General features: G+C 39.9%; 3 protein-coding genes and 1 pseudogene across 6 annotated transcripts; 2 read left to right on the top strand and 2 right to left on the bottom strand.

Annotated features, from left to right (window-relative positions):
• Positions 1-3,250: 3,250 nt before the first annotated feature.
• On the top strand, positions 3,251-6,268 carry LOC141813595 (phosphatidylinositol 4-phosphate 5-kinase 6-like; annotated as a pseudogene).
• Positions 6,269-8,229: 1,961 nt separating this feature from the next.
• On the top strand, positions 8,230-12,440 carry LOC141813123 (transcription factor TGA2.2-like). 4 transcript variants are annotated; one of them, XM_074701029.1, is made up of 13 exons: positions 8,230-8,299; positions 8,427-8,543; positions 8,630-8,718; positions 8,952-9,025; positions 9,115-9,282; positions 9,588-9,641; positions 9,724-9,783; positions 9,850-9,927; positions 10,020-10,065; positions 10,162-10,424; positions 10,532-10,771; positions 11,520-11,662; positions 12,004-12,440. In XM_074701029.1, exons 2-13 carry the CDS (start codon positions 8,473-8,475, stop codon positions 12,089-12,091), a joined length of 1,374 nt encoding a protein of 457 aa, XP_074557130.1. In that variant the 5' UTR covers positions 8,230-8,299; positions 8,427-8,472; the 3' UTR covers positions 12,092-12,440. The 4 variants fall into 4 exon arrangements, with proteins under 4 accessions (XP_074557130.1, XP_074557127.1, XP_074557129.1 ...); XM_074701026.1 differs by having other exon boundaries at positions 10,159-10,424; XM_074701028.1 differs by having other exon boundaries at positions 8,248-8,299; positions 8,462-8,543; positions 10,159-10,424.
• A 1,469-nt stretch (positions 12,441-13,909) lies between these two features.
• LOC141813269 (two-component response regulator-like APRR9) lies at positions 13,910-20,571 on the bottom strand. The gene is made up of 8 exons (XM_074701207.1): positions 20,302-20,571; positions 20,062-20,223; positions 19,532-19,662; positions 19,326-19,439; positions 19,053-19,185; positions 18,516-18,957; positions 16,234-17,083; positions 13,910-15,033 (listed from the first exon to the last, which is right to left on the bottom strand). Exons 1-8 carry the CDS (start codon positions 20,537-20,539, stop codon positions 14,923-14,925), a joined length of 2,181 nt encoding a protein of 726 aa, XP_074557308.1. The 5' UTR covers positions 20,540-20,571; the 3' UTR covers positions 13,910-14,922.
• A 970-nt stretch (positions 20,572-21,541) lies between these two features.
• On the bottom strand, positions 21,542-22,883 carry LOC141813271 (rho GTPase-activating protein 4-like). The gene is made up of 5 exons (XM_074701209.1): positions 22,711-22,883; positions 22,516-22,636; positions 22,320-22,439; positions 22,006-22,236; positions 21,542-21,914 (listed from the first exon to the last, which is right to left on the bottom strand). Exons 1-5 carry the CDS (start codon positions 22,833-22,835, stop codon positions 21,708-21,710), a joined length of 804 nt encoding a protein of 267 aa, XP_074557310.1. The 5' UTR covers positions 22,836-22,883; the 3' UTR covers positions 21,542-21,707.
• Between the last annotated feature and the right edge of the window lie 55 nt (positions 22,884-22,938).

The following is a 22,938-nucleotide window of genomic DNA, read 5'->3' as shown; positions in this document are numbered from 1 at the left end:
ACATTTAGGTTTCACTAGAATGAAATCATTTTCTCTTAGATTATTCTGACTTTAGATGACATATCAATATGATCCTTAACATTTGAAATGTGCTTCTTAAGGGAGATTATCGCATCACAGGTCACATTCATAAATTATCAAAGGACATATAGTCGTACTTCTTTTTATATTTTTATTTATCAAAATTATTATTATTATTTAATATTAGTATAATAATTATAAGATGATAATTATTAAATAATTGTTACATCATTAGTAACTATAATTTTACAATTATTATAATTATATCATAATTATTTTAATATAATACGATTAGTATTAATTAGTTAAAAAAAAGTTTTTATATTATATTAGTTATGATTTATAATTATTATAATATAATATGATATTAATTTGTATTGATAAAAATAAAATGTTTATATTATAAAAATTATGAAATATAAATATTATAATATAATATTATTAATATTGATTAAAGTTAAAATAATATTGATAAAAAAATGAAATACACATGCTAGAGTAGATATGAACTATATGTTATTAGATAATTTATTTATATTGATCGGAATTAAAATTTATATATATATATTATTAATTATGAATTCATATTTATTATGTAAAAATTAAAAAAGAAATAAAAATATATTGACGTGGGATGAATATATTTTTACAATAAAATAAAAAAGAATGTCTTTTGACTATTTTAATAAAAAAATGTTTTTTAAATTTTTTCTCCAAAATAATTGGGAAATCAAATTGCAGGCACTAAGCTGATAAAGAATTAGACAAAAATGGCAACCGAACTACTACCTATGAGTTGACGAAATAGCTAGCTACGCGTATGGATGACGTCGGATTTGGGAAGCAGGCGGATTCTGGCAAGCCGTTATTGCCGTTCGCCCCCGGTGTACCAGCTGTCTGGTTGGCGAAGGCACCTGAAACTTCTGGCAAAATAAAAGTTCACTAGGTGAAAGACAGAAATGCTGTGTTGGCGTGGGAAGATTCATTTCAAATCAGTTAGTTTCATGGTGGGAAGAGAAGATGTGAGTTGGGAAATTAAATAAGGTTGCTTTTGGAGATTTTGTTCTTTTTAAATGTGAGGTCAAATCTTTACACCTTTTTCTTCTGGTAGCTAGAATTGTCGTGTTGTGGCAGCAACTTCAGCAGTTCGGGGTGTTTGATTAATACAATGCAACAGAACTGATATTCGGCGCGAACCGCACTCCACGATCCCTTACGTGACATAGCCGATCTCTGCCGTTGTCGGTCATCATCACCACGCCATCTAGCCACCGCCCGCTGCTGGCCCGGGCACGATCAACGCGCTACTCACCGGTGCATCGGCCGACATCAGATTTCTGATCAGATTGTGGTCGGAATCCGATACAATTTGGTCGGAAACGCGATCGACAGTGGCGCTCGTCGATTTCCGACCAAATTGTACCCGGTTAGAATCCAATGTCGGCTGATGCGTCAACAAGCGACGCATTGATCGGACCTGGGCCGGCAGTGGCCGGACGGCGTGGCGACAGTGGCGGGGCAGCGGTGGAGTCGGACGTGAAACACTGTGCATTCCCACATTTGGACGGTCAGATCTGTATGCGATCGCATGATGGATGGTGAATCAGCATGACGCTCACAGGCGTGTACAAGCGTGTCGCACAGAATATCAAACTCGTAGAATGCAAATAGGGAATCAAAGTAGAAATATTATTTGGTTACTCGTAGGTACTTGATCGCATAGTGGGCCAAACTATGCATCTTGTGCCCGGATAGTGGGCTGTGGACTGTGAGTTCTTCTTCGTCTTCTTTTTCAATATTTACTTTACTCACTTCTTCTGGAGCTTTTTCCCTCTCAATGCATGGCCTCGATCTCTGAGGTTTTAATATCTCTCGAGCTCTTCAACTTGAGAGAGTTTTAGCTTCCAAATTCTTGAAGCTGTTCCAAATTCTCGAAGCTGTTCAAAATCACAAGTCACAGCCAAATATGATGCATGACCTTTCATTTTACCTGCTCCACAACTTTACAGCGACGTCATGAGCTTCAGGTGGTTGCATTTACCTCTATTGAATAATTAATCTAATAAAATTTAAAAAATAAGAATAAATTATTGATTTTTAAAACTTAATAGTCGACAAAATTCTACAAAGAGAAAAAAAATACAACAAATGCCAAAACCGTCGTCCTTTGATATTTGAGTGTGTCATGCTACATTCATGCTACAATTTTTCATACTATCTATCATTACTCATACAACAAATGCCAAAACCGTCGTCCTTAGATATTTAGGCTCCGTGTTCCGTTTACTTTGTAAGATATATGGAAGGGGAAGGAAAGAAATTGACCGTGGAAAAAAATCCTTAGAAAAGGGTACTGCAAGAATGAATATGATGAACTTATACAAAAAAAAAATTAGAAATTAATTTATAATTTCATCTGTCATCTAATAAATAAATAATAATAATTCATGTTTAAATAAATAAAAAAATCACCGTAACAATGTTCATTTTCGTCCTTCCAACTAAACAGAGCCTCAGAGTGAGAGAGATATTTTTCACTTTTCGTCCCGCCATTTAATTGAATACGAGTGACGTGTCCACGAGATGGCGCCACAAAATCTAGCAACCGGAAAAAGCAAGCTGACATGGATGGACGACCCAAATCGACACGGCGAAAACCACAAACACGCGCGGGCGGCGTGCCCCCAAATCTATCCATTAATAGATACCGTTGACCAACTTCATCCTCCTCGTTCTCGCTGAACGGGATACGTGAAATCGTCAAATCATGGCTTCAATTTAAAATAGTTGCAAAAAGATTGTGACGAGACGAGAGTTGCGAAATGGGTGCACGACAGTATCGCCACAAGATTGTAATTTTGTCTTATTTTTTAGTGATCTTCGTGTGCCCGAAAAAGAAAACGAGATTTGTTCGGGCGAGAATTAGGCTCGCCTTCCATTTGTTAGGCCGGATTGGATTGCTCAAATTAGAAGAATGGCAAATCAAGAACAACAATGAAGCGAAAAGAGTTTTTGGTTGTGATAACAGACATCCCAATTTTGGCTTTCTTAGTCTTTAATCGCAATCTTTCTTTATTTTTTTCCACGTTAATTTGTGGAAAACTCGTTTGCATAATTTCTCGTTCCGTTTCTGGTTCTCTGTAAGTGATTCCGGCAATGGTGGTCGTCGCGATGGGGAAGGAGTAGGAGGGAGGAGGGAGGGAGACGACGGCGACGGCGAAGGAGTAGAATGTACAAGGAGCACCGGCGGCAGCAGAACATCGCCAAGTCGTGGGAGTCAGCGGTCCGCAAAGCGCAGCAGGTGTACCAGGCCGGCAGCCGGCGCCGGGTCCGCCAGGTGTCCCCCATGTCCGCGGACGACGACTCTGCTTCCACCTCCTCCCGCGGCTGGGGCGGCGACGATGACTCCTCGATGGCGGCGTCGACGGAGGCGGAGGAGGAGGAGCTCTACCGAGCCGAGCTCGTCCTCCCCAGCGGCGACTACTACTCCGGCCAGTGGTCCGGCGGCGTCCCCCACGGCACTGGCAAGTTCCTCTGGACCGACGGGTGCATGTACGAGGGTGAGTGGCGGCGCGGGAAAATCACCGGCCGCGGGAAGTTCTCCTGGCCGTCGGGGTCGACCTACGAGGGGGAGTTCAAGGCCGGGTTCATGGACGGCTTCGGCATCTTCACCGGCGCCAGCAGCGACACCTACTGGGGCAACTGGTCCATGAACCTCAAGCACGGACACGGCAAGAAATCCTATTCCAACGGGGACTACTACGACGGCGAGTGGCGCTCCGGCCTCCAGGATGGCCACGGCCGGTACGTGTGGAGCAGCGGGGCGGAGTACGTGGGGCAGTGGGCAGCCGGGCTCATCCACAACCGCGGTACCTTCGTCTCCGCCAATGGCAGCAGGTACGACGGCGGGTGGGAAGGCGGGTGTCCCAAGGGTAACGGCAGCTACCGGTGGCCAGACGGCAGCCTCTACGTCGGGGTATGGACCAAGGACGACGCCGGGATCCAGCAGGGCGTGTACTACCCCTCGCAGACGGCGACCTCCCCCGCCGCCCGGGACCCGCAGGAAGCCTTCTCGGCCGACCTCCGCGAGTGCAAGATCGCTCCGGGAGAGACCGTGTCCGTGCTCCCCTCACAGAAGGTCCTCAACTGGTCGGACGTCGAGATGTGGCGGCCGTCGTCTTCGTCGTCGGACCGGCCGCAGAGGCGGGCGTCGGTGGACATCAGCGGCCACGGCGGGGCGCCCAGAAGGTCCAACGGGAGGACGCACACCATCATCGGGGACATCCCGATGGACGTCGCGAAGGATGAGACAGAGGCCTGCAAACAGAGCTTCCCGGCCGCCGCGCAGGTCGTGGGCGCCGCCGAGGCCGACGAAGAAACAAGGAGAGACCATCACCAAAGGGCACAAGAACTACGAGCTCATGCTCAATCTCCAGCTTGGAATCAGGTAAAACCATCAGTACGTAGATCCTTATGCTCTTCTACCTTCTCTTTCAAAATGTAGAATTTGTTCCATTAATTGTTCATTTCACTTTCGGAAGAATTTGCTCTTCTCTTTCAAAGTTTCAGTTAGTTTCATAGTTTTTGGAGTTCAGACAATTAAGCAGAATCACGACTGCTCATGAACATGTTTACGATTCCCCGCCATTATTGTTACATCATGAAGCTCGAAACATGGAGCACTGGAAATGTCGATCAGCCTGATCTGTTTGTTCTTCAAAACTCACCGACGAAGTTTCGATGTCACAGGCATGCCGTAGGCAAGCAAGGCCACGCTCAAGCTGAGCTGAAATCGTCGGCCTTCGATCCGAAAGAGAAAGTGTGGACCAAGTTTCCATCTGAAGGATCAAAGCACACACCTCCACATCAATCTTGCGAATTCAAGTGGAAAGACTACTGCCCTTTGGTGTTCAGGTTACTGCAACAATTCTACTCTGTTATCTTCTTGTATACATAAATCTTACTCATCCTACTTCAGACTTGTTGATCCATTATGCTTAAATTGAATGTCCAGGACACTTTGCAGGCTGTTCAAAGTAGATCCAGCTGATTATATGTTGTCTCTTTGCGGAAACGATGCACTCAGAGAACTCTCATCTCCTGGGAAGAGTGGAAGCTTCTTCTACTTGACCAACGATGACAAATACATGATAAAGACGATGAAGAAATCTGAAGTAAAAGTGAGCATGCATGCATCTTTTCAGAGACAGCTCTTCTTCTTCTTCTTCTTCTTCTTCTTATTTATTTATTTTCCTCATTGTTGTTCTAGGTCCTTTTGAGAATGCTCCCAGCATACTACAGCTACGTGAGGAAATTCGAGAAGAGTTTGGTGACCAAGTTCTTTGGCCTTCACTGTGTGAAGTTAACTGGAGCTGCACAGAAGAAGGTCAGCTAATTCCACAACTTCCCCATTACAAAGATTTTACGTTCATGACATGTATAATGGCGATCTAGGTCCGTTTCGTCATCATGGAGAACTTGTTCTGTTCCGAGTTTGCGATTCATAGGCGCTTCGACCTCAAAGGATCTTCCCATGGTCGCATGACCAGTAAGCCAGAGTCGGAGATCAACGAAAACACCACCTTAAAAGATCTCGATCTCAACTTCATCTTTCGACTACACCGTTCCTGGTTTCAAGAGTTCCAAAGGTATCGTTATCGATTACTACGTACCTTCTTGCGCATGAAGATAAGAGATCATTCACATCGATCTTTTCTACAGGCAAATCGACAGGGATTGTGAATTTCTCGAGCAAGAAAGGATCATGGATTACAGTCTCTTAGTCGGCGTCCATTTTCGATACTCCAGAGAGACCCCTCCATCTGAAGGTTCAATTCAGCTTTCAAAACTAGAAAAGGATCAATTCCTCTCCGATTCCAACAGGTATAGCCAATCACATTGTTGAATGAGCTTAGTAGCTCGAGCGAGCGTCACCATTGATGGATGTTGCAGGTCGAGAAACGTCCGGCTAGGCCTGAACATGTCCGCCAAGGCTGAACTAACTGTCAGAAGGAGCGACGGCGAGCCGCAACTGATCGGAGAGCCCACAGGGGAATACTTCGATGTGGTATTGATCTTCGGCATCATCGACATACTGCAAGACTACGATATCAGCAAGAAGCTCGAGCACGCATACAAGTCCATTCAGCACGATCCGTCCTCCATATCCGCCGTCGACCCGAAGCAATACTCGAGGCGTTTTCGAGATTTTGTATACAGAGCTTTCCAAGAGGACAGTAATACTTAGACGCCATCAGACATTGCAATGCAAGCTCTGAGCTGAACTCAAGCAACAAACATCATCAGTGTCTGATCGATCTTAGACCTCTAACCTCTCAGCATGGCACACTTGTACATTACCTCGCCGGCGATCGATCGATCGATCGCTCGATCGGCTAGGAAAGGTTGCTCTGTGGCTGCTTGGAATCTGCCTTGATGGAGCTAGCCATGAGGGCTCTCCCAAGTAAATGTATGTGAATAGAGGAGCTTCAAGCAGCAATTCAGTACTGATCATTTGAATCTATAGAAGCTAGTGATGAGCATACCAATTTAGAGTTGTAAATCATTTAACTGATCGAGAGTAGAATGTATCAAATGTCTTTTTCTTTCTCCCTTTTGTAACAGTTTGGATAATACTAGTTATTTACCTGTTTTAAGGTGGAACAGATAAAGAAATACATATAAATTGAATAGTGTGGAAGTTGTGCATGGCTTTGTAAGTTCTGTTGAATTTACCTAATGTCCTACCTAATTAAATCAAGTAATGAGTGTATTTGATTCCCTGAATATAATATTTAAGGAATAGATTATCTTTTATTATTATTTTTAAAGAATTATCCGATGAGTTCCTTCTGATATTAAGTCAGACTCGAAAGGAAAAGAAATAGATAAGTGAGATATCATAGAATAATATTCTTATCATAATTAGCACTTAGGATCCGAGGTGCACTCGAGATTCGGAGTGCTCGGGCACTAGGGCGTTTGACACTTAGCACTCGGGTTCAACAATTCAAGTGCTTGAGGTCGGGTGGTTAGGTTTGGTAGCTTGGGTGCTTCGGAGTTCATCACTCACAATCCACTCGAACTCGTGCAACTATTCGATGCTCACAACCCACTTGCACAACCATTCGAGCTATTGTCACTCAGGCTCGATAGCTCAAGCTAAGGGTGACATAGCACGATGACTATGGCTAGCTGATCAAGATCGGGCCAAGATAGGTGCATCCTTATATATATAAATAAGAAATATAGTATAAAGAATTGGTTAGTAGGAATATTTAGTTTTCATAATAATAAAAACTCGATATTTTATATAAATGCTAGCTACATTTGACTCGTGTTATTTGCATGATCGATCCATTTAATTTAGTCCAATAGACTTAATTGCCTTGACTGACACAAAAATGAATTATAAAATGAACGTGCCAAATTATAAGTAATTAAATAACTTTGGCATGAAAAATATGTGTACGTGTTTCATCTCAATCCTAAGCCCAAATGAAACTCTATGTGTATATATATATATATATATAGTGTACCTAAACTTCGATCAAACTAGCTTGTGAAATTATTCTTGATCATCTAGCTTCTTTACCTAATCTAAGTTTTAGTTTAGCTAATGCCCAATCATGGAGAATGATTGGGATAGTGTGGCAAGTTTCACAACCAAAACTGTGTTTCTGAGCAAATGGAAATAATGAGTACTAGCTGTGCCTTAAAATTAATGCTCAACTTATTATACTTAGACCTTAATTTGAAAAGAGTGTCATGCTCCGAAGAACCCTAATATTTAAAGCTATGATCTATCTGTTTATAGAAAGGGAAGTATCTTTGGGTCGGCAAGGAGATACATACAGCATAATGCCACCAAGCAATTAAGTCCCATTTCCTGATAAGGACCTCTGATTGCCAATTGGAAGTTGGCGTTAGAATTGTGGGAAACTTGTGTTTTAGTCGACAGCAAAACACATGCATTACACACACTTATTAATTGCCCTAGTTTAATTAGTTAAATTGTACAGTTCATCCATATATTTTGATATTGTTCTAATATTGTTTATGAAAATGGAGGTGCAATTGGAGGAGTCAGTGACCAGTTGCACCTGTTCCCCTTTGCTTTCAGGTCCCACCTCTGGGGAGAGAAGTCCACGAGGAGGATGATCTTCTGCAATAAAAGATTAGTTTTTGAAGGTGGAATTATTGCAGGAATTAATTCTTCCTGCAAAGAGCCAACTTTAGACGAGAGGATGTGCAGTCAATTCCCAACTTTAGAAGAGAAGTGAAGTGCTAGCTAGATACTATCGATCTCTTAGCTATATATGATTCTGATTGTTCTTGCAGTTCTTCATTTAATTTTCTCCATGATCTTTGTTTCCCTTCTTGCTTCTTCTGTTCTCTCGCTGCAGAAGCAGCTACGTCACATGAAGGCGAGGTTTTGCAGGATGATCTTGGATGGCAAGTAATCAAGGAGAGGGCGATCATACTGGCCTTCCAAATAATCAGCTCATGGCTACAAACTTCTTGTACTTTTTTGTTTTCCTTTTCTTCCTAAAAATTAACTAACTTGTTATATATATACCAAGTTCATCTTCCTTGTACCTCGATCCAGTGACCAGGAGGGAGCTGCTTACTTTGGGGAGCTGGAAGAGGCTCTCATGCATGGAGTTGCAGGAATCACAAGTGATCAAGACAAAACGTGTAAGCAAGATATTAATCATCATCATTGTTTAGGCTTTGTGTAGTCCAACGCAGACATGGAGGAGGCCTGAAATGGCACCCTACCCTAAAAGGTTGTAGTAGTCGGCGTTAAAGCATGGATCACAAAGAACATGAACAGTGTGATACTGTTCCCTTTTGAAACATTTCAGCTGACACTTTGAGTCTTTATTCTTTTTCTTCTGATTTGGCTCTTTAATTTCTTCTTCCTGCAGCTTTCTGCACAAGCAGACCCCCAACTCTTGATATCTTCCCCTCATGGCCAATCAGATTCCAACAGGTTTCCAAGGTATGCATGCACCACTTTTGACTGGTTTTCATTTCTTTACAAGTATTTACACAAAGCAGGAAATTGAAGCTAGCTGCTACGATTCGCAGACTGAAGGGAGCACTGATTCAGGGTCAGTGCAGAACACAATTTCCCAAATGGACTCAGAGGAGTCCCCAGGGAGCAGAAAGGCTTCCTCGGAGCTGTTTGGGAAGCAGAAGGAAGAGATGGCGAGTGATTCTCCTCAGACAAACCAGAAGCTGAAAACCCAAGAAAAGGCATGCATGATGATTTCTTTTCTTTTCTTTTCTTCTTTTTTTTTGCTTATATGAAACCTTAATTCTCGCTGCCACTTCTGGAGGCTACAAATCCTGCCATACCTCAAAGCATAAAGACACATCAAGCCCTTTTCTCTTTTAGTTTAGCCATCCAATCTCACAAACTCCAAGAGACCTTTAAGTAAGTTCTAAGGCAAACTGTTGAGAAGAAGTATGCAACACAACTACAGCATTTGCAGCTAATGCATGCACGTCTTTTTTTCTCCCCCTTAACAACATTATTTGGCTTGTTTTTCGTGTGGCAGAGAAGATTGGTTGGTTCTACTTCAGATAAAGATGGCAAAGCAGTCGATCCAAAGGTCTCTCTCTCTCTCTCTCTCTCTCTCTCTCTCTGAAGAATATGCTTCTCATCTTTGATCCATTTATTACTACTCCCTGCAGACATTAAAACGCTTAGCTCAGAATAGAGAAGCAGCCAAAAAGAGCCGTCTAAGAAAGAAGGTTTACTACAGTAGTGTTTTCTTTTTCTTTTCAGTTTCTGAAAATATATCTGGTTGGAAATGGCAGGCTTACATCCAACAACTAGAATCCAGCAGAATAAAACTTACTCAACTGGAGCAAGATCTCCAGAGAGCTCGGGCACAGGCACAGTTCTTCTTTGTTTAAAGATTTATACTCTCTCCATGGAATTAGTGATCAAACTTTCAATCTGAATTAATACTTTGTTTAACTTGCAGGGCATGTTCTTGGGAGGATGTGGCACAGATGGAAATGTCAGCTCTGGTATGAGTTTGCTTGCAAGTATACACCAGCAGTGCAATGGTAGAATGAGATCAACAGTAATTGAGGCTCATGGAATTGTTGTTATATATGCAGCAGTGTTTGATATGGAGTACTCTCGTTGGTTGGATGAGGGCTGCAAGAACACGATGGAACTCCGGCAAGGTTTGGAGGTCCATCTCCCTGATGCAGATCTCAGAGCCATAGTAGACAAATGCCTCACGCACTATGATCAACTGTTCCAGCTCAAAGCAACTGCAGCCAAGTTGGATGTCTTCCACATCATAACCGGCATGTGGGCGACTCCGGCGGAGAGGTGTTTCCTATGGATGGGAGGGTTCAAACCATCTGAGCTTCTAAGGGTGCCTTCTTATATCTCAGTAACAATAATAGCTAAGTCTTTATCATACTAATTAGTGAACTCGATATCTTATAACATATATTATCATCTATATTTAAATAAATTCAGGTCATAATGCCACAACTCGATCCTTTGACTGAAGGACAGCTAGTGGGGTTGTATAACCTCCAACAATCTTCTCAACAAGCCGAGGAGGCATTATTCCAAGGACTCGAGCAATTCCAACACTCACTTGCAAACACTGTGGCCGGTGACTCGCTCATCGAAAGTGCAAATGTTGGGACTTATACGGGTCACATGGCCGTCGCGGTAGGGAAGTTTGCCAACCTTGAGGGATTTGTGAGACAGGTACTCCCTTCTATCTATATATATGTGTGTGTGTGTTCAAGCAATGAATGGTAACTAGTTTGGCATTCATGAGAAGTAGAAAGCTTGCTCAAGGTTTGGCTATTCTTGCAATCCCAACACCTATTCAAAAGTGGTCCTGAAACATGCATTCAAGTACATTTGTTGCATTGTCATAAGGCAAGGCAATTAGAAGAATCATCCATTGTCCTTAATTTTGTCTCATAGCCAGTGTCTTTTGCTCACTTTTCTTTCCCATTATGTGCTATGTATCTTCATCTTCTTGGATACTTGGTGCTTGCCCATCAAGATGGAAAGCCACTTGTACATTTTTAATGTTCAAGTGCTTTCAGATGTTGCTATCTGTCCATAGTACTAAGAAAGGGACCCAACAACCTCTCTTTTGCTTCTTGGATGCAGCCAATCAAAGCTATGAATTATTATAATTCAGTTCTCTCTTCATGATAATCTTTCCTTGGGAGATGGGACACACAGATCACATATCCTTCTGTCTCTTCTTTCTTCTTCAATGGGACAGATACAATAATTTCAGCATGATTGATCTAACTGAAATCATGAACCTTCGAATCTTTCTTTCCTTTTCCTCTTTCCCAAGAGTACAACCAATCATATTATCTGTTAGGCAGATAAGGAAACCTTCAAATATGCAAGTCACAATAATTAGAGTTTTTGTTGAGACAATATATATAAATACTGCAACTTATGATTCCCTTGTTTGTAATTTATCTAGGCTGATAATTTAAGGCAGCAAAGCCTGCACCAGATGCATCGAATTCTAACGATACGGCAAGCCGCAAGGTGCTTCTTGGCCATCGGGGAGTACCACAGTCGACTCCGAGCTCTTAGCTCCCTTTGGGCTTCTCGACCAAGAGAGTATGATTCTTTCACACATCAACATCAGCTTCAGCAATTGTCACGGGCATAGTTGCCGCGAAAATCTCCCATCAATTCATATAAAAATCACTTAAGGGCTCCATCTAGTTTCAGAGACGACAAGGTCTCAACTAAAAGTTTCTATTGTGGCTCATCATGGACCACTAGCTCTTCTTATCACAAAGGAACAGACATAAAAGCTAGTAATTGCATATTAAAAGCCCCACTTTTCTCAGTGTTCAGTGTGTCCTATCCATTTCTTGAAAACAATAATAAACCTTTTCCAATCTTTTGCAGTTTGCTTCAGCTAACTGATTTGTTCTTGAACATACATATGACAGGAACTTGATGAATGAGAGTGCCTTGCCTGTGACCACAGAGCTCCAAATAGTTCAGCAGCCAGTAGATGGTCATTTTTCAGGCTTCTAAAACCTGCAAGAATGTGAAGAGATTATTCATTGCATTTATTCACAGCACTTGTTGGTTGCATATAAAGAAAGCTGAGGTAACAGGTGATGGAATGGGTGCATGCAATCAATAGGTGAGAGAGAAAGAGAGAGAGAGGGAGAGATTCTTTCACAATAAACATGATGAGAAAAGTTAGGCAGAAGAAGAGGAGGAGGAAAAGGACTGATCATTTACATGATAGTGCAGATAAGGCTGTGTTCCTCCTCTAACCATCACAGTGCAACATCAAGCCCTCCTTATCTGTAAGTTGTATTAGAACACACTTTGGTCACAGATTTAATGTAAAAAAAGAGCAGCATATGTGCTTACTCTTGCTGTCCTTTTCATCTTTCCATATAAAAATATTGGCTCTGCCATTTTGCTATTTGGACCCAAGTGAAATAACTCTCTAGTAAAACTGGAAAACTTACTGTGATGTGATTAGATAGAGATTTCTTTTGAGCAAAAATCAAAAGGACATCCCACATTTAATGAATTTTTAAATGAGCATCTCTTTGTAAAAATCGTGCCCCACCATATGTTTTATCTAGAAAAAACGATTACTTTCAGTGTTGCTGTAGTTGTTACAACGTATAATAACTACAAAGTAACTGTTATAACGTTGTGACAACGCTTACTTTCAACGTTATTATAATAGCTACGATTAGCTATTACAACAACATGTAATAACTAATATAACACTCTTGTAGTCCCCGGGGCTATGGTGCCGCGGTAAGACATTCAAATTGTCACCCAGACACCCGCGGTTCGATCCCCAGTTACGGCGTATTTGCAGAAATTTTCCTCCAAATGGGGATCGCAATATCTGAGTTGGCCGCTGCGTGCGTTTCCCGATTTACCCTGGTGGCCGGTGGGAAACTTCTGTGGGACCGAGCTGGTCACTTTCAGATTACAACAATGTAATTTACTAATATAACACTCTTGTAGTATTGTAGTAATTAATACAACTCATATAGCAACTATTTAAGTAGCACTATAATTATTTTAAAATAATTTTGATAAAGTTTAAACAATTTTGATCGAGTTGATAAAGAATATTTCGATATAATAATGTTCAAGGTTTTTTAAAGTTCAAGAGTTTTAGAGTTTATAATTTAGAGTTCAACTACAACTGTGTAGCTACCTAATTAGATAGCTACTATAATTATTTTAAAATAATTTTGACCAACTTAAAACGATCTTAATGAAGTTTAAATAATTTTAACAAAATTGATAAAGATATGTATAATAATTTTGATTAAAATAAAATAATCAAAATTTCATATTATAACAGTTAACAATCTTGAAATAAGAGATATTTTTAGTACAAAACATTTAGTGGAACACTCTTTTGACTTTTTTTATAAAAAATATTCTTTTGATGATTTGCATAATTTAAGACACCCTTTTGATTTTGATTTTTTTTCTTTTTCTTCTATAGTGACAATCAAGGTCTTTATCAGTGGTAAACCATTTATTGGCAACATGTGGAGTGTCATCTTGTGCTTGGAATTCTTCTACCATAAGATTGATTTTAAAAATAACCAACACTACTTGTCAAAGGCATCAAATAAGGACTGATTATAGTATTCAACCTTACCTAATCCTGATCATTGGCCTGTCATATAAGTAGGTCAATCAATTAAACAATAATGATAATTGTTTTTTGAATGGAATTTACCAAAATTTAAACCTTAATTGAAAGAAACATTAGAACAAGCCTTGAGAATAATGGAAGATGATTCATCAATAAACAAGCTTATTAAAAGTTTTTGAAAGATAAACCTATTTGTACTGTACATGGAACATCAAGGAGCTTTGTTTGGCTAAATTGTTTGGCAATAGCCTTACAAGACCCTTATTTTTTCAAAAAGACAAAAGAAAGACCTAAGACGTGTATTCTGCCTTTAGTGCAAACAAATGGATCATTAAGACTCTCAAAAGGTTTTAGCACAACTATCACACACCATGAAAAATTATCCAAAATTCCTAATATTCATTTGATGATCAGTAAATCAGTGAACTGTAGCGATTATAAACTAATTATATCTTGGAAAAGAAAAGGATAAATAAAGCCCATGGCACGTTGGAGCATTAATCTGCACTTCTGGTTCCAAAACACCAAAATTTATTCTTCTACAAAGTGTAAACTAATGCAGATTCTGTACATGACCATGCCATAATTTGTCCTTTTGCAGTGCCCCATATAATGTAAGTATCTTCAATTCAGAAAGTATAAATACAATTAGAGAAATGGCTAAGATATAAGTATTCAACATAATGCTAAAGCTCAGAATCAATATACAAACTTACTTAAATTTAGCAACAGGTAGGAACTGCAGTGTATAAACACTTGATGGTCACCTCAAAGACCACGACAAACTCGGCATAGCCTTCTCGTGTATTTCTGATAGGATGCTCCTTTTAGAAAGACTCTCACATGTCCAAGTGATATGAAAAGTGGACCAAGTGTTGGAATTATACCATCATACTCATATAACTTAATAACCTCAGTCATCTATTTGCTTATGCATACAAGAAGTTAAATCTATCCAAACATAACGAGCACTGCTACCCAGACTCGCGTCAATTTGAGCCTTACGGATTATGATAAATTTAGCATGATATATATGTGATTTTTTCTGATTTAGCTGCTTTGCTAGTCTTGGCAAGTCGGTGGTTGACAGAACATACAGAAAATCAAGTAAACATCAAATCTGGAATTCTCAATATGAACGTCAGCACATCGACCCAGCAGTTAACATGACTGATAATACCACTTCTAGAAGAACATTTAGTGTCAGTAGATTCATTTAGTCATCTGCTTCGGTTGTAGTCGTCAAATCTATAAACTTTTGACGTACAAATTGCCCTTTCACTCTTGGTCTCTGTTCTGCAAGTTTCTTCCTGCTGTGGTATCTAACCTGTGAGAACAAAATACGGTATTACATATTGCAAGTTAGGAAATAAAATAATTTTAAAGTTCTTCCAAAACTTAAAGTAACATTTCTTGAACATTTGAATCATTTCTTGCCAAGAGCTCCCCCCTACAAGTATTCATTGAAACTATGATCAGATGACTTTCAGGTTAATTTTTTATTTTTAGCTGATCATGTAGTTTACCGATTTGATAAAGCTGTGACACTTGATTTTGAATATATATATATATATACATGGAAAAAAACTTGAGTATGCTAGACAAATTTCAGTTATAAATTTATGTTAAGACTGACAAGGGATCTCTGATGTGACAATTAGAACAATTTACAATTTACCCTTATAGTTGAATATTAACAACAGGAATTTATTGAATGACTAATTAAATTTTAAGATCCAAGAGAACTTTCATCTATTTTAAAGATCTAGTGAGACGATTCACTGCAAACTACAAACCAAGAATGTTTAAATGCAACAATCAGATTCCATTCTACTCTTTTCACACTGTACTAAGGAAGAAAATTAGTTAATCAAGAATATGAAACAAAGGTTGTAATTATCCAGTATTTAAGTAACAGACATGACAAATTCTTACCACTAATATCATGAACTAAGTATTTTACTACTATACAGGAGATGTCAAACAATTCTGTACTCTTAATACTACTTACAAGAAAATGACAAAAAGACTTTTAATACAATGATTGATGTCCTTTGCTTGCTGCATTTTATTAGCTAATAAGATAACTTTGTTAATTTAAGCTGAGTTTGCAGAGTAGATAGCCCTGTGGCCTCTTTCAAATATTACTTACAAGAAAATGACAAAAAGTCTTTTAATACCATGATTGATGTCCTTTGCTTGCTGCATTTTATTAGTTGATAAGACAACTTTGTTAATTTAAGTTGAGTTTGTAGAGTAGATAGCTCTGTGGCCTCTTTCAAATATTAATTTCTCACAGAAAGTTACTGGCATAGACAATTAAATCAAATTGGAGGAAAATTGCATGTAACTTATGCCTGTCATAACTTAAGTATTGGGATGGTTTTTGCTTGAGATGCTATGCAAGTGTTTCAAATAACTAATCCTTTATACTCACAACTTCCAATATCATTGCAATGCAAATTACAAACTTAAACATTATGAAAGCACTAATGAAATAAACATGTGCACAACATAGCCCATTTACCTTTTTCTCAAAGCATCTGTCTTTCCTTTTTAAGCGGAACTTTATTAATGCAGCCTCTCGCTGAGAACGATCACCATCCAAACCTCTTTGAATATAGTTACAAACCCCACTTTCATTCCCACACTCTCGAGCACTAGCTGCATGTACAGCAGCTTCCGTTGTTTTGCTACAACCAGAGACTCCACAATCTTTATAAATATCCTGCCTAGAAAAGGCATTTGGACCAACTTGTTCTAAAGGAGGATCTCGTGAATCCCTTACCTCGGCTTCAACTTGAGCTCTCCTCCAATTGTGGAGTTTATAATTTTCTTCATGGCTAAGATATTCAAGATGCTGACTATGGTCTGCAAGATTACTATCATGGTGACTATTTCCGTCAGTACAAACCTGACCTGTTATTTTTTCTAAGGAAGTTGAAGTTTTTGGATCAAAAGATGTCCCTGGGTAGAATAATGGCTGCAATATAGTACCATATCCCGCAGAAAAGTGTTGGTAAGGAATTGCCTTGACAGGAATTGGCATTGACATAAAGCCTAATTGAACAGGGTGACACGCAGAATCAGCTACATCAATGGGATGAGAAGCAGAAGAACCATCTCGTATTGGATTAGATAAGACAATTCCATCATTCTCTTTGTTGTAACCAGAGGAAAGTTGGAAATGAAAGGAAGCTTCAATTGCTTTATCCCGATCAAATGATTGCATTTCTCTAGAATATAAGGAAAGAATTCTCTCATTAGAATGACTGGGTTTAATAACATTTAACCGGGTTTTGTCAGCAGGTTCCATGGATTTAATGCATAAAGATGAAGAAACAGGCTCTTGAGAAAACTGCTTCTTGTCGCCATACCTACAAGACACATCATCCAACATAATGCTCTACTAAATGTTCAAAATAAAAAATAAACATTACATCTGTCAGTTCATTAAGTAATAAACTTCCTAATTGAAAATCTAGAAAGAGTGGAAACTTGCATATCTAAAGTTATTAAAACCATATCTAACTCCATACTTAGTAAACTAAGAGATGGGGATTTTTCATAAATGCATGTCAATAAGGGCAAACTCGCTAATAAGAGCTTCCAATTTTTGCTATATATTCTCACAATTAAAACAACACTATGACAAATGAAGAATAAAAGTCACAAAATACTGCAAGATAAAATTATGTAGAAGGGCAACTTATGAGCACAGCTGTGGAGTAACCACATAGTAGAAGCAATTATAGTGAGCAATTGTTGTTTCAGAATCAAACAAGTACGAGCTGACATCACAGAGTAAATTTCAATTAGAACTGGCCAGAGAATTTTGATGGTCTTCCTTCCCAAGCAGATCAAGCTATAGAATTAGAATAAATACAATTATCTATTACAGAATGAGTAATGCTGTTTAAAGCAACTAAATTAGACTATAGGTATACTAAACCTACAAGAATACCATTTCTATTCCACACACAGATCATGTATGGGCGACTCAATTGGCATAAAATGCAGATAATTATAACCAATGTATAACTTGACACGGAAAATTCACAACAGAAGGAAGTTAGGCAAAATCTTATGTAGTCTATAAAGGGAGGGAAAGCAATGATAAATCAAGATTCATAGAAAATCTAACTACGTACCAGTGAGAAAAAAATAAACTCCAAATAGATTATAGAATGAAATACTAACAGGATAGGTACTTGAATCTGGTACATCAATATCAGTAAATATAGAATTTCTATAGTATTCGGTACATATATGAAACCATGACCATGCTCATAGATAACAAAATTAAAATAATTGTACACATTGTTAATAACAATTCTTATGAAATGGGGAAATCATATATATTTGCCTAGGGAAAATAAGCTTTATTTTCACATATTGTAGAAATTTTTACTGGATCAAGGGACTGAGAAAACAATTTTCCAATGCGGGTGCACACTTACAATCAACAAGATTTTTCTTGACTTGCTTTTTATAGGTCAATCTCTGGTGGAGAAGTTTATTCTGGTACTAAGCGTTGAAAAGAAAATAAGGATTTGATTAACATGGTAACTCATTAGAAACTTAAAATGACTACTTAGGATTGATGGATGCCTTCATCCTAGAAACAAATATATAAATAAAATCAGCGTACCACCCTTTATCAATTACTTAGTGGTCTGAGTTAAATAATCAAAGTAAAAAAGAGTTAAGTGTATGGCTTACAGGTAGACTTGAGAACTAAAAGAAAATAGGCTTTAAGTATGTATGAAGTAGAAGCTGGAAAAAGAAGGGAATTTATAAAATGATTACTTTGAAAAGGCAGAGGCATTAGAATGGTTCAACACGTGATTTTTTCTGAACTCTGGATTGACATAGCCATTCTGCAGTGATCTTCTCAGAGTAAGATCTAGTAGCTTGGAGGAATCCAACTCAGAAATACTTCTACCATGAGAAGATGATGAAGCTTCACCTGGTGCATCTGTAAAAGAAACTCTTTTTAAAGCAGCATATTTCCAGCTGCCACTGGCTATTGGCTCAATAAACTCTTTCACATTGTAGGAAGATTCATGCATTCCATTAGGTTGACAATTTGGTTTCAAATCAGCATCCTCACCCTCTTGAAACCTCAGACGTACTGCTTCCTCCCTATATATTGGTTTATTGAACAAAATATTATTTTCCTCTCTGGCCCCAGTTAATGAGACCTCTAGATCTGAATGACTTAGTTTGATTGTGGGCTCATAAGTTTTATCTGAAAAGGAATTAACCAGAATAAGAAGTCGCGCTTAGATTCCTCATCCAGAAAAGATGTAATAAGCAAGTATGTTTCATAACCTCTTCCCTCACCGTTATTGCTCAACTTGTTTTCCATAATTGTCTTTGGATTAGATTCTTTGGAAATGTTTCTCACCATATCTGGGAGTGTTTCCATCTGTTTTTTCACACTTTTGCTTTGTACATCTGGGTTACTGCCAGAACTCTGATAAACATATGAAAGTGAAAATAGTGAGATCAAAGCAAACAAAAATATTCTGTCAATATTTTGTAGAGGAACAACAATTAATCATCCTTGACAGATCTTTGCAGTTATTTGGACAACAACATAGCAGATTTACTTACCTGAACATCACCATCATCACTGTTTTCCCCAGTCTTGGATCCAACAACAATATTGGTACTCAAATGATTGCTAGCCGCAGCATTATTGTCAGAGGCATTTGAAGAATTAATCAACTGCATGAAACAAGCAACCTTCCCTCAGATATTTCACAAGCTAATTGGATTCGACCTCTAGGAATCAATTGCTAATAAGTACATAAACCTACACAATGCCTCCTCCAAACATGCTGCCATAAGTTTCGTAACTCATTCTTCCGTACTGGTTTCACCAAAAAATCCACAGCACCCTTTAGCATGCACTTCAGGACTACACCAATGGAATCTTGAGCAGACATCACTGTATAAGAAAGAACCGTAGATATAACAACAGGAAGACTCAAATATATGGCAGGACGTTGTTTACCTTTGATTCTCTAACTTATCATGACAATGGGAAACTCATTTCTTTCATGTTAATATTTCAAGAAAAAGAGATCCACCACTACATTCTACAATGAGATTGCAATTCGATTGACTTCTCCAACATCTTCACTAGTTGACAGACCAGTATAGAAAGATTCAATTGAAAACAGGAAAACAATTATATCACCAAATAATTACGATTAAAGATAAAGTTGACATTTTGGATCACTCTTCTCCGAAAACCAAAGTTTAGGCATGATGGACGACAAATCTTGCATAAGACCATCAACTACCAGACTACTGGAAATTTGAATCGACCTGTATGACGACTTACTTATAACCGGAATGTTTCTACACTCCTCAGCAGCCACGATTCTCGAGAGGAGCCCGATCCCAGAAAGCGAAGGCATCTCTACCTCGGTGAGCACAAGGTCCAAGTTGTAGCGCTTCTCCCTCAATACCTCCCAAGCCTTGAGTCCATCCGCCGCCACCGCGACTGCAACCAACCACCACCAATTTCAATCGCCAAAACCGCAGGGAAGCCCGCCAATCATACCTGGAGGAGGAGAGAAACCGTGATAGCTGCATTTTCGGAGGAGGGCGGCGACGATGTGCCGCGTAGAATCGTCCTGCTCGACGAGGAGGACGCGAAGGGATCGCCGGGGGAGAAACTTCTCCCACCGGATCACCTGCCGCTCCGAGCTGGGGTCTGCAGCAGCGCTCCCCCTCCTGCCTCCGGCGTCGTCCGCCGCCGCGCCACACAAAGCCTCCGGCCGTCTCCCATCCTCGGTTCTCCCCGCGTCGACGTGCATCGCGCCGCCCTAGAGACGAGACGAAGAGGAAGAACGAGATCTTTTCGTGGAAGTGGAGGAAATCGGTGGCCGTGAGAAATATCTCAGGACCAGGGCGGGTGCGGATGAGCGGATCCATAGGCCGAGTCACCGTACGGCAAACAGACCCACTCACGAATCACCGATAAGAGGGGTCCACTTCGGAAACTGTTCTACAAATCGGATACATGTGTATCATGGTTCAGAGGAAGCAGTGGATCGAGGGAGGAGGGAACGGGCCACGTCAGAAAGTATGAGTGACATGAAATCGGGTATCGATAGGGTCCGACGTGGCGCCATCGCAGCCACTCCCTGGCCGGCTGCGCTCCCGAACAACCAAATCCACCCCCGTCGTCCGCCTCCCCGCCACGAGATTTATTTATTTTTAATTAATAATAAATAATTTATATTTGCTGCAGATCTTTTCTCTCTTTTCTAATAAAATATTTTTTTTGCCTCTTCTTTTTTCAATTAAATTTCCACGTCAAAATCGGATAATAGTTCGAAATTGTAGCAAAGGAGTGGATGTATTACTACCTTTGTTTAGTATTTGATTTGATAAAATCTATTTATGTTCATTATAATATAAAAAGATTTATAATAAATAAATTTGATGAGCTTGACCTATTAATATTTTAGGAACAAAATTTGTGAATAATTTACAAATAAACTCATGTAATATAAAATTTATCAAAATTGATCACGATTAATCAACCCATTGATAGCTTGAGCCATTGATACAATGTTGATGCAGGGATAGTAAATTTGACGTAGTGGCCAACTATAATAGCTTGTTCGATTTACCACCTCACAGATGATCGTAAGATCGACCATATAAAATTGCTAGGATAGTAAATTTGAGCTACTTGTGTTTGTGTTTGTAACAAAGTAAAGGGGCTGAGCAATCAGAATTCAGAACTGAAACAAATTATGAAATAAGAAGTTCTGATTGTCAACAACACAAAAACACATTGAAAATTCTCAGAATTCAGGGCTGAAACAAATTGCAAAAAGAGAAATCAGAAACCACTAAGAACAGTTTTCACCTCGCTTACAATCAGAAACTTGCAAGTTAGTGTGCCTTTCTGACTACTTCCTTTGAATCTGCAGGTACAATGATTTGCATGAATTGCTTCAGAACTAGTAGCTGTTAGTTCTGTGACTTGGTGGAACCACAAACACTATCTGAATTCGCATAAACACAGTTGGTCGGCGTCGAATTCTGTTTAGTCCCTTGAGGTGCAGAACTTGTTGTTTTTGAGGTGGCCTCTCTCTCTTTAAGAGTTTTCAAAATCATCAGCCTGAGAAAATTCATCACTTGCACTGCATACATGAGTGCGTTTAAAGGGTCTGCCATCTGCATGATAATTGGAAACATATGCTGATCGATAAATGTTTATATATGATTCAAGAAGAGCAGAAACAAAGTCACAACTGAACACCAGAACCTGGGTCATGTTTGGAGCAAAAACAGTAGCCACATTCTGTGCATTCATCTTGTTTTGTTGCTCATCTTGGACGACATCAGCCATCAAATTGATTGCCCAGTCCAGCAGAGCAGCCTCAGTCGCCGGTAAATGCTTTGCGAGCTGAGAGCAAGCCTCTTCTGTCTTGCACTGCATCACCTCCTCAGACGAAAGAGAGTCCAGCACCCCAGCAGGAAGTTCTCTAAGCCAGGCCTGCGTAGAGATCCGATCGATATCAAGATGATGAATCACACTGTAAACCAACTAGCAGAATTGGTTTCAGAATTGATAATCACCTTTATTAGACCTGCCAGACAATGAACACCAGTCTCCTGGGGCAATATTCCACGGTTTAGCATGTCTCGGACATACTCTTCTTGGCTATTGTCTGGAGTAATTCTGAAAATGCCTTCTGTCTGTTCAAACGCACAAGAAATTTCAAAGATCAAGATGGTTTATTTACGAACTTCACTTAGAACGAGCAGAAAGTACCTGAAGACCTCCCAGTTCATAGAGGCGTTTCTGCATCTGCAGAAGAATGGTGGGAATGCTGTTGCCTCTGGAATCGTACGAGCATTGCATCGACTTCGTAGAGACTCCAAAAACCTTCGCACTGTACAGAAGATGCGAAAAGTTACATCCTTGGAAAGCCAGAACATGAACATGAGAAGGAAGAAAAGAAGGTACCTTGCGCTGGGAGCTGTACGGGGAACCTCCGGCTCGAACTCCACCGGCAGGCCGAGGAATCCGTGGAACCGATCGAAGGTGACGTGGGCGACGTGCCGCACGTCCGTGGGCCACCCGATCTCCATCGAGTGGAGATCCCCCTCCTCGCTACCCCGCTCCGTCTTGCGCGCGCCCTAGCGGCAGCTTCCTGCCTCCTCGTTCCCGCACAATCCAAGCGCCGGCGCCGGA

This window comes from Curcuma longa, chromosome 20 (assembly GCF_044706935.1).
Source record: "Curcuma longa cultivar G26 ecotype Majalengka, Jawa Barat chromosome 20, ITB_CL_G26_1.1, whole genome shotgun sequence".
Lineage (NCBI taxonomy): Eukaryota > Viridiplantae > Streptophyta > Magnoliopsida > Zingiberales > Zingiberaceae > Curcuma > Curcuma longa.
This window is presented reverse-complemented; position numbering and strand designations above follow the sequence as displayed.

Bases quoted from the DNA above. Each gene is read 5' to 3' on its own strand.
- LOC141813271 (XM_074701209.1), bottom strand. From the start codon at position 22,835: ATGGAGATCGGGTGGCCCACGGACGTGCGGCACGTCGCCCACGTCACC. The intron at 22,637-22,710 runs GTACCTTCTTTT...TCTTCTGTACAG, and splicing joins CGTACAGCTCCCAGCGCAAG to TGCGAAGGTTTTTGGAGTCT. The intron at 22,237-22,319 runs GTGATTATCAAT...ATCTCTACGCAG, and splicing joins GTCTGGCAGGTCTAATAAAG to GCCTGGCTTAGAGAACTTCC.
- LOC141813269 (XM_074701207.1), bottom strand. From the start codon at position 20,539: ATGCACGTCGACGCGGGGAGAACCGAGGATGGGAGACGGCCGGAGGCT. The intron at 17,084-18,515 runs GTAATCATTTTA...TGTGTCTTGTAG, and splicing joins AATGCCTCTGCCTTTTCAAA to GTATGGCGACAAGAAGCAGT. The intron at 15,034-16,233 runs GTAAATGGGCTA...TTGTTCTCACAG, and splicing joins ACAGATGCTTTGAGAAAAAG to GTTAGATACCACAGCAGGAA.
- LOC141813123 (XM_074701026.1), top strand. From the start codon at position 8,473: ATGGCAAGTAATCAAGGAGAGGGCGATCATACTGGCCTTCCAAATAAT. The intron at 9,026-9,114 runs GTATGCATGCAC...TACGATTCGCAG, and splicing joins GATTCCAACAGGTTTCCAAG to ACTGAAGGGAGCACTGATTC. The intron at 10,066-10,158 runs GTATGAGTTTGC...TTATATATGCAG, and splicing joins AGATGGAAATGTCAGCTCTG to CAGTGTTTGATATGGAGTAC.